Genomic DNA, 11,376 nt, shown 5'->3' with positions numbered 1-11,376 from the left:
ACCTGAAGCCTTAGTTAAAAATATGCTGTCAAATGGGGGTATGCACCGATGTCAATTTTTTCCTTGATATTTGATGTCCTTTTGAGCATAGAATAGATCGACCACAGAGATGATGGTTTATATTTTTACTCAGTTCATCAAAACATGCCATCAAAACTGTTTCGAAAGAGGATTTCTTAACACATTTTTATCTTCCATTCTGCGAATGCGTTGTATTCAGATTTGTGTATGCTTTGGATTTTGATGGCAGCAACAAATCGTCACTGGAATAGTGTGCTACTATATTTAACTTGGGTGCCGTACACGAAATCAACTCTTTACTACTATTGCTCCTCTCAATTTTGCTTCTTTTGTCAGAAAGCGTTTAAGCCATATTTTTCAGTTGGCGGGTAGTAAGTACATATTTTGAAATTTCGTGAAATGAGAATAAGGTCAGTTTAAAGCATCGACTGAGTACAGCAATTCGGAGTTTTCTGCACTTTTAACTTCTACTTATTCTTTTTTACCAGCGCAGAAACGAATATTTTGAGTATATAAAACAGGCAAAAACGCGTGAAAAATTCTTGCGTTATATGTATAAAGAGTATTAACACTTATTCTTTGACAAAGAAGTAATAATACTTTCTCTTACGAAATCCTCCTTGATGTATGTACAGCCGGATAAAGTCATGTTGAAACACAGTGCTGATACATTTCTTGACCCCCCACCCACAAATACGAAAAAAAGTATCAAAAAATATAATCAAATAATAGCGAAGAGGCGCTGTTCACGCTCGGATGGATGACCTTTCTTGATTCTGGCTTATTCGTGTTTTGACTACGTTTCTCTTCTTGGCGTGGTTTCAGCAGTTGATACACTCTTCTGACGCTTCGACGGTGGACTCGTACAATCATATTTCTCGTGTGACTCAGTCGAAGGCAAAAAGTTGCCCGTTTTAGCCTGGTTTTGTATTGACTCCTTAATGTATACCACTGCAAAGCTGTTAGACTTCCACTCTCCAGATCCGTGGCGTTTTAAAGATATATTCGTCCCGAAATCTGAGCGTAATTCTGCTGAGGTACGACGAAAGGCATGTCCTGTGTAGTTCTCGGGATCCTTTAAATTTAAAAAAGTCGCAATTTGTTTCGGCATACTTGATAATTTGTGTATTCCAATGACCTGCGCAGTACATCTTCCTTTCTGATAGTTTAGGAAAAATCTTTTAGTTCCTACGATTGCGGGTCGAAGGGCTTCATATTTTCTTACTGTTTCAGTAAAATCCTGATTGATGACAAAAGTTCTAGGCTTCTTGCTTTCCGCGTTTGGAAGATGAACAACGATCAAATCGCCCTGTTTGACCACGTCGTCAAGTTTAATGCTCACTAATTCGTTACTCCGACATGCACCACAAATTCCAAAAATTAGAGCGACCTGTGAATAACGTGTTCGTTGCATATATCAATATTCCTATATATATATCCATACATACATACATACATACATACATACACACATACATACATACATATACACAGGGTACCTCACTCCTTCAAGCGCTATGGTGGGGGACTGCTTGTTCGCAGCGACGCGCGCAAGGACACAAAGGCTCACATGTACATATAATTTGTATGACGATCTGTATGTATGTATGTATATTATTATAAATAAATAAATATATATATATATATAAATTATAAAATGAGAATTGAGAAGTATTGCAAAGATTGTTGTTATTACAAACTTATTTAGGATAAATTTGTAGAGGAAATGAAGAATAAATGATCTTTCTACTTGAAGCATGTTGCAGCTGCCAATTTCGTGTTTTTTTTTATGCGATTTTTCTTCGCCTTTAGCAATGTTTCTTTTCGTTTCATTGTCTCTTCATATCTTTTTACCTATCTGATCCCTTCTCTTTTTTTTTAAATTTCTCCCAGCCTTCATACATAACCGTAAAAAAAATTATTAACACTTCTCAGTTGATAAATCCTGATAAATACTAATTACAGTAATCTTCAGTACGTCGACTTTTAATTTTTCCTACACGTTAGATTCCGATAATCAGCCGAAAACACAATAAAAGACAAAATTTAATCATCGAATTTTTACGAGCACATTTGGAATAATATTACTTACATCAGTTTAATTTTATTTAATACCAGTGAAATAAAATATAATCTAATCTAAACACTATGCGTTCGGAGCAGTTAGTTTAAACCTGACGTTTTCCGTGTTAACTTTAAAAAGTTATATTTTCCTAAATCAGAAACAGAAAGTCATTAAAAACGTGTTAAAAATATTAAAAAGTCGCCATATTGCATATTTAATTTCATTCTATTATATATCCGCTCATTGTTTTAAAAAAATGCGCTCAGTTTTAGTTGAGTTATGCCCTACCTGGCAGCAACTAACATTAGTGAAAATGACACTGGTTCCTAGTAGAACCAAGGTAAATTACGCCTATGGCCACGTATTAAGACTGGATGATGAGTGCATGAATTGTTCCATTTTTGAAAATCTTAAATTAATTTAAAGCCGAATTAAATAATATACATTTTTGTTTAGAACCGAAAGCAGGCCGGGCTTAATACCGTAGTGCCCCGCATCTGGCTTGATATATTTGACGATTTGAGTTATGGCGTCCGGAGTTTAGAAACCGTAAAAAGCCCGAATTCTATTCCTTAAACTGAATAAATTAAGCATTCCCTTTGAGAATATATTCATTTATGTACTTCCTTTAAACAATTATTACGCTGATATTGCCCGAGTTGTCCTACGACAGATATTGTCTTCCAATCTGCCGGCATCGAAAAAGATATCTAAAAATAACATGCTTACAAATCCCACGCCGTAAAGGCGGGATCAGGTCACTAATTCTCCGGCGTCTTTACAATCGAATTAACATGGGTACAGCTCGCAACATCGCAAATGGAAGAGATCCTCTCCTGAAAATGGTATGGCATCACGAGACGATTGGCAACAGAGCGTTCCTTTATAAAGCCACGAAACACACAGTCGAGGAACTTTGACTGGATCTTAACATCAATTGTATAAGGAAAACTCCATGTAGATGCCTCATTTCTAAAAGCCCATGTGAAGAAAGCAGAGCACGGAAACTTTAAAAAAATGTAAAAGGTCTGTCCGTATCATCTGTATATCCACAGATCATTCGGACTTAATTTGGGCACAGAGTGTTTTATTCTCGCGCATCAGGACTGTGTCATGACCATATTAGTATACCGTAGTCGCATTTTGCGTCAAGAAGTCCCAGCGGTAGATGCAGAGCGTATCATACACATTTTGATTACCTAGGACATATAATATTCGGACGCCCCACACACACGGAAGCGACTTATGTGGCACAGTACGTCTCCACGAATGTTTGACCATTTTTGTCGATCTCACGGTGTTGATCGCGACTCTGCCCTGCCGAATACTCCGAGCGTCATGGAGTCAATTGCCGAAAACGAGAAGAGCCAAATTTACTGAAACTATAAGTTCCGGGCAATAGTCTTTAGTGTACACTCGAGGCCAGATATCATTCTCTTTAACTAAGCACAAATGAAGTATATGTTCCTAATCGAATTCGCGTCTCCGGCCAACATTACAGTTAAGGAGAAAGAAAAGGCGGAAAGTTATCTAAACCTTAATAAGGGAGCTGCGGCTCCGTTACCTTAAAACACACGAGGGTTTCTCCGGCACGTCATTGTAATGCCATCGTACCATGTGGCCACCCATCTCATTGTCATGAGTCGTGACCTACGTATGATTTAACGCGGTTCTACTAGGAGCTAAAGTAATTTTAATGGATGGCAATCGTTCCTGCAGGGACGTTACGGAGGACACTTAACCTATTTTGGATCCATATATATAACGTGCATGTAGCGTGTCTATAATAGTGTATGTATTTGATATTTACCTTCGTTGCTAGAAACTCGTAATCTGGAGCCTCCGTTAAAAATTTGTGCACATCCTCCGAAGAAAACACATGAGTTTTTTTACTGTGAAATCCAGCAGATTGTTTTTTCAAATACGCTGTCAAAAGGGGGTATGCACCGATGTCAATTTTTTCCTTGATATTTAATGTCCTTTTAAGCATAGAATAGATCGACCACAGAGATGATGGTTTATATTTCTTGCTGAGTTCATCAAAATATGCCATCAAAATTGTTTCGAAAGACGATTTTTTATCACATTTCTTCTTCCAGTCTGCAAATGCGTTGTATGCAGCTTCATACTGAGCTTTGGATTTCGATGGCAGCAACAAATCATCATTGGAATTGTGTGCTGCTATATTTAGTTCGGGTGGCGTACGCGAAATCAACTCGTCACTACTACTGATCCTCTCAATTTTGATTGATTTATCAGAATGCATTTTAGCCTTATTTTTCAGTTGGCGGTCTGGCAGCAAATATCTTGAAATGTCGTGAAATGAGAATGAGGTTAGTTTAAAGCGTCGAATGAGTACAGTAATTCGTACGCGGTGGAAGCGAATACGCGTGTGCCAAGCCTGGAGCTGTACAGTTTTTGGCACCTTTAACTCCGAGGAGGTAAAAGTGCTTATTTTTGTACCGTTTCCCACTCCCCATCACTGATTCTTCTTTACCATCGCAGAAACGGATAATTTGAGTACGGAAAACAGGCAAAAAACGCGAAAAACATGCTTGCGTTATATTTATAAAGAGTATTAATACTTCTTTTTTGACGAGGAAATAATAATACTTTCTTCTACCAAATCCTTCTCGATTGGTGCAGGGCTGGATAAAGTCAAGTTGAAACACAGTACTGATACATTTCTTGTGCCGCCGCCCACGCATATACAAAAAAATATATAATAAAAATAATAGTGAAAAGGTGCGGTTGGTTCTTGGTTGGGTGATCGTTCTTGATTCTGGCTTAGTCTTGTTTTCATTACTTTTAACTACAGTCGAGGGGGAGGTTTGAGGCCAAGGATAGATGCAGGCTGATCGGCAGCGGTCGAAATTTTTAATTGTTTGTTTCAGTCATACACGCCCCTGGTCAAATTTGCAGGCGAATACGAGCACTTCCAATAAAAATCCGGCTGCAGCCGGGTAGTAAATTTTGAAGATTGAAAAATCCCATGGGATTAAATACATAAGGTACTTGGAAGATTAATATGAGATTTGGGGTCATTGGGTTTTCGGGAAGGGATATTGTAAGCTAAAGAGTGAATGTGCGAGGGAGATTTGAAATATGTATGTACCGTAAAGTTAAGCTAGGACTGCAGCCCCCGACCCCCGAACTGCTGATCAGAACTACTTTGTGAAGTTATTAAAGTAGATTAAAAGATGACGTAAAGGTCAAAAACCTCACAAATCCTTGTGAAAATTGAATAAGGGAAATCCCCTTACAGTGGATAGCAAAAAATTGTAATCTATAGTAAACACAAAATATGATATAAATTGATAAACTCTTATGATACAAATTAAGTTGATATATTCAGCTATGTAATAAGATTTCAGTAAAACTGAATTCATAAGCCAATAAAAAGGTTTTGGTATTATTTTGTCTGGCTGCAATTTTGTTCACTGTTGAGAGGTTGGCCCTGAAGAGGGCAATCGATTTTACACTGCAAAGTAGAATAGAAAGCAGTATTCATACGCACCTGTAAAATATAATTTATACCTACGCTACTATTAGAACAAACAGAAAGGTGACGTAATTTATATTTCAGAAAATATGAATAAAAACATCATCGCAGTCAATTCGATCGTAATTCACTTCACATCTTACAACAGAAATGTTACGCGAGGTTGGGATTGACGCTGATATTCGTATTAGCAAAATGAGAGTCTAGGTATTTGTTTATAACAATTATCCGACATAAAATGTTCGATTTTGGGGATAAAAGTATTATTGTTTAATTACCAAGAAACATATATCATTAAACAAAATTACTCTGAGACAGTGTTATTTATTTGAAAAAAATTACGAATGTTCAGGACAAAGTAACTTGTTCATGTAAAAAACAATATTTTTTTGTTTCTGTTATTAATTAGAACAGGAAATTCCGACTGAAGATCTTGAAAGGGAATGCATCGATGCACTTTCGTCAACGTAACGCATACAAAAACTGTAAATTAAGTTCACTTCAACCATTTTTGTTTTGTTTACGACTAGTAATAAGTAAACGCACTTGTTCACGTCTCTGCATTTTGTTTAAACGCAATCATTAATAATTTCGAATTGACAGCGTTTAAAATCAAACAAGTTTACGACAGGTAAAATAAAAATACAAATATTTCGAATGAAATGAAAAGAAATTGCATTTGTACCAATTCGAAATGAAAAAACTAAAAAATGAATAATATGAAATTGAACATTTTTAAATCAGAAGCTCTCAAAAAACCAATATTTCAAATCGAAATTTTGAAAATAGGCCAATTTCAAAACGGTAAAAACTAAATGTTTTCAGATTAAAATTTTGAAAATTAGGTCATATAAAATTCAAAGAAATTTAAGTTGTCTAATTTCTAATTAAAAGCGGTCAGAATTGAAGTATTCAAAATTGAAAAATTTTGAAACTGAATCATTTTCAATTCGAAGTGATTAAAATTGTACAATTTGAAATTGAACAATGAAGTAGAATTTTTCTAAGATGAAAAAATAAATTCACCGTTATTTTCACGGTTCAAAATGGAGAAATATTCAATCATACACATTTAAACTTAAATTATTTTTTAATGTGAAAAACAAAAAGTAAACTTAAATGAGAAACAGTAAAAATGAAAACTTATACTACGGAACGTTCAAAATTAAACAAATAGGAGCTTCATTTAAAACCTTTACAAAAAAATCGTCGCAAAGTATCGTGATATTAAAGCATTTTTATACTTAAACACTTTAACATTTTTCAAAATTTCCAAAATAATATTCTATGGTTTTAAATGATTAATTTTTAAACTATTTATCTGAAAATTCGACAATCTTAAGGTATTACTTTGAAATTTAAAAATAAGAAAAAATAATACAAAGCAAGATCGCTATGATTTTTAAGGCTAGAATTTGAGAAATTATCGTCTTCACTTTTCACTCTTTTGAATTTATTCTGGAAGCAGTAATTGAGACCAAACAATTTCGGATATTTCAATCTAAGATTATTAAATTTAAAATTATCAAGGCTTTCAATATCAAATTTTGCAATATTTAATAGTGAAATTTTCCTGCTATTTGTCATATTCGAATTTGAAGATCTCAAAAATATAAGAAATTGAGAGTAGAAAAGTAGCGAATTTAAGCACTTGATGCAACAACAAAAAAACTGTAGCCTTAAACCGATTTAGAATTGCGCAATAAAAATGAGATTAAAAACTATAAATTTAAATTATAGAAATTTTAAAGAACATAAATATGTTGTTAATAAGTATCATACTATGTAGTCTCAAATTACATTTAAAGTAAGTGGATACATCTTTATACTAAAGAATTTGATTTCCGTAAAAAAAATCACTGTATTTTTCACCGGAGAAAATTGAAGAATTTTCAATATTGTAAATCTGTCAAGTTTAATTATTCTAAATTTTTTAAAATTATATATTTTCTATATGTAAACTTTAAAAATTACTGAATTGAAACTTGAAGCGTTACAAATTAAATTGAAAATCTTCGTTTAAAAATTGATACATTCTTTAATATGAATCTTGAAGTAAAGTCGTTAAAAATAATAAATGTTCAAATTGTGCATCACAATTTTATAACCCATTCATTTTAATCTGAAGTGCGAAATTAATCATTTCAAAATCAACCATAAAGCATTTATATACAAGCGGGACAACTTCATATTGCAGATAATTTTATTAAATCCCAAAACGAAGCTTATTAATATTAATAAATAAGCTGTCACATTAGCATAATAGAAAAAGTCGCGACACAGAAAAAAACACGAAAATCGAGCGAAAACATAGGATTTTTAACCAAGGCAATGTGAATTAATGAATTCAAAACTTATTATTCTTAACATTATTACCCAATATACGAACCTATCCACTGCAGGAAGGATTTCCCTTGTCCTAGGAATAGGAACAATGTAAAAAATATATATGCCATCGTAACACAGAATATTTCCTCAATATTGTATACATATTTTCTGAAATATAAATTTCGATGGTTTGGTACCAAATGTGTCAGCTAAATAGCACCACTGTTTGAAGTCTACATGACCTACCCTATTATTCTACCGTAACGGCAACTTTAAAAATGGATTATGCAGAAAATTTCTTTGCCGACTGAGCTCGGTCAGCAAAAATTAGCGTTTGAAAAAAAATTGGTATAAAATCCAGGAGGATTTTATACCATAATCCACAGTTTTATTCTGTCAAGAGTTTTATTCTGTTCAGAATCGCTAAGTAACGCTAAGCTGAGCAAAGTGTCTTTGTTTTCATAAGAGCCTGCGATTTCAGATCAAATAACACTAAATTAATTCTGCGCCAGAAATTTTAACTCAACTAAATGATAAAAATCACATCACAGGAAATGAATGCTCGAGATAATTAAAAATTTGTCGTATGGACAACTGCACGATTTCGCTAGGAGCGGCTGCTAATCTGAAAAACTGCATCTGCTCCCAGCGAAATCGCTGTAAAATTTCAGCCACAACCATGTCTCACGACCGTGAGATAGGCGGTTGCAGTCTGTAACGGATTCAATACGACGATCCGGCAAAATCCTCATGCACCCTGACAACACGGAGCGACCTAAGGGCGACCGCCCACTGCATTTTTCCCGCAAGTGTTTTAGCATATTGTTGACACGCAGGGATGCTTTTTAGGCTATTAACGAGTGAAATCTTGGCACCTCCAAGAGCGCCGATGATAAGGACGATTAGTTGAACAGAATATTCAGGGTACAATCGTTGCAACTCCCTCATAAGGTCTCAAGGTCTTATACCTCTCTTTCTTTTCATTCTCTTTGGCTATGATGTTTTTGTCAACTGTTGCCGAAAATTCAATAACGAACATGGTTCGCTTCTAGAAGTCAAGAAGAACCATGTCAGGCCTCGAGTGTGCAACAGCAACAATTTTCGAGAATATAAAGTTCCAGTATATGCGGCACTTCCCATTCTCAACAATTGACTCGATTTCCTTAGGAGAATTTAGAGGAGCGCTATTAAGGTTAATGCTGTAAGATTGACAAAGACGGTAATAAAGCACTCTTAATGCCGCATTGTGCATTTGGATGTACGTCGTTCCCGCATGAGTTGGACAACTAGATAGTATGTGAGCTAAATGCTCGGGGTGTGCATGGCACGCCCTGCAGCTATCATCGGGAATGTCTTGGCTCAAAATGTGGCGACGGTATGTTAAGGTGTAAATGACACCGTCTTGACATGCCAAAATGAAATCCTCCGTACCAGACTTCAATCCGGGTGATTTAAGGAAAACAAAAGTTAGCTCACACGACATTGTCTGATCCTCCACATTTCTGTGATAGATAACGTGCATCCTCTTATCGAGGAGCTGTTCACGAAAGTTTTTCTCTTGTGCTTTCTTAATCCGGGTTTTCAGGAGTAAGTACTCGAGATTGATAAGATTTAATGCATTTTGCTCACCTCTAATACTGAAGTTAAGTCCGAGTGTTTCAGCAGCCACCTCCGCTGTTTTGAACAGAAACGCTCCTTTGCCCATTTCTTCGTGCTTTCTGACCATTTCAAGAAGAGGGTCTATTCCATTTACGACTCTATGTGCTGTATGCAGAATAATCCTATTGTGAAGACATTCAAGATTCAATAATCCGCAACTACCTTGACGGCGTGAGATGTAGAGCCGCGGAACAGAAAACTTAAAGTGCATGTCTTTGTCCATGTACATAACTTTCTTGTCCCGATATTAAGGGATCTGAGCTCGTTCTTCGTCCATGCAACCACTCCAAGTAAATAGAGTACTACCGGGACGGCAAGCATGTTCGTGTTAGCGATAGTGGCAATAATGTAAGGCAAAAAAGGAGTAGGCTCATGGTGTCGCCCTGAAAGACACCTTTCTGAAAGGTGACCTTGTTAGTTGTCACACGATTTTTCCAGATCACATAGTAAATCTGGTTTTCCAAAGCGGCATCAATCTCTCTATGCACCTCACGATTTGCGGATGAACCTTTAAGCTTTCCAAAAGACAGATGATAAGTCTATGGGAGGTCGAATCGAAAGCTTTCCGATAATCAATCCAGGCCATCGATAGGGCACGCTGGTAGGATGCTGCATTTTTGCAGACACATCTGTCGATGAGCAGGTTCTTCCGACTTCCCACTACGTCTTTCTTTGAGCCGCGTTGTTCATACATTTCTTGCCACACAGTTTCAATTGCCCGAATAATCCTATCATTTAGGATAGCTGTTAATATGTTATACAGTGTGTTCAAACAAGTGATTGTCCTGTAATTCTTCGGGTCAGCTAAGTTGTCTATTTTCGGCAGGAGTATTGTGCGCCCTTCCACCAACCACTCCGGGATTGGCTCTTCCGAATTAAAATGAGGTGAAAATACGGGCCACATGCTAATGGATTGAAGGAAACTTCTTTCACCAGAAGGTCTTGATACAATCTGGTCCCGGAGCGGAACAGTTCTTCATCCCTCTTTAACACTGTTTTTAACCTCCTCGGTAGTGATGGGTGGGCATTCTTCATCAGGTGTTATGAGGGATTCACACAGCTCCTTGAAGCTAACTATGGAAATTAAGCTATATATATACATATATTTCTTATAAGAAAATGCTCTCAAGTTAAATATTAAAGCATAATTATCATTATAAAAATATAATGAATGATTGTTGCCAGAAGATCTTGACGGCTGCTCTGTATTTCTTTGTCGATATCTCGAGCATTCATTTCCTATGATGTAATTTTTATCATTATATGAAATTAAAATTTCTGCTGGAGAATTAATTAAGTGTTCTTTGAACTGAAATCGCAGCCTTTTATGAAATCAAAGACACTTTGCTCAACTTTGCGTCACTTAGCGATTCTGAGCGAAAAGCGTCGTATTCCTTTTCTTTCATAAAATTGCCTAATTATCAAAAATAATGAGTGCTCGAGGATCCGACATGATAAAACTGTGGATTATGGTATAAAATCCGACAATTTTTATTTAGGATATTATATTTTATATTAGGCTAATTTTTGCTAACCGAGCTCAGTCGGAAAAGAAACTTTCTGCAGAATCCATTTCTAAAGTTGTCGGTAAGGTAGACCGCTAGGACAGGACATGTAAACTTTCTTCAGTGGTGCCACCTAACGACCACTTTTTATACTGAACCATGAAAATTGATCGACCTCATATTTCAAAAAGCGGACATTGAGATATTGCATCCATGTTTCTACAATATTCCATGCCATATTGCTTATATTGCAGAAAATATGTATACAATATTAAAGAAATACTTCGTGTTACTAC

At 35.8% G+C, this 11,376-nt stretch overlaps 1 protein-coding gene across 5 annotated transcripts in view; it reads right to left on the bottom strand.

Annotated features, from left to right (window-relative positions):
• LOC117172760 (zinc finger protein 521-like) overlaps positions 1 to 11,376 on the bottom strand; it is a 60,226-nt gene that overhangs the window by 19,416 nt on the left and 29,434 nt on the right. The window contains exons 6-8 of one of the 5 annotated variants that reach the window (XM_033360964.1): positions 3,897 to 4,392; positions 1,247 to 1,411; positions 7 to 1,180 (exon numbers count right to left, since the gene is read on the bottom strand). The exons of 2 other annotated variants lie outside the window; for them this stretch is intronic. In XM_033360964.1, coding sequence (XP_033216855.1) covers positions 818 to 1,180; positions 1,247 to 1,411; positions 3,897 to 4,392 — 1,024 coding nt within the window. In that variant the 3' untranslated portion in view covers positions 7 to 817. Of the gene's footprint in view, positions 1 to 6; positions 1,412 to 3,896; positions 4,393 to 11,376 lie in introns of those variants that run through there. 2 more of the 5 variants (XM_033360963.1, XM_033360962.1) reach the window with 2 other exon arrangements.

Source organism: Belonocnema kinseyi, chromosome 5 (genome assembly GCF_010883055.1).
Source record: "Belonocnema kinseyi isolate 2016_QV_RU_SX_M_011 chromosome 5, B_treatae_v1, whole genome shotgun sequence".
Taxonomy (NCBI): domain Eukaryota; kingdom Metazoa; phylum Arthropoda; class Insecta; order Hymenoptera; family Cynipidae; genus Belonocnema; species Belonocnema kinseyi.
The sequence above is the reverse complement of the archived record's forward strand: the minus strand, read 5'-3'. Positions and strand labels throughout refer to the sequence as shown.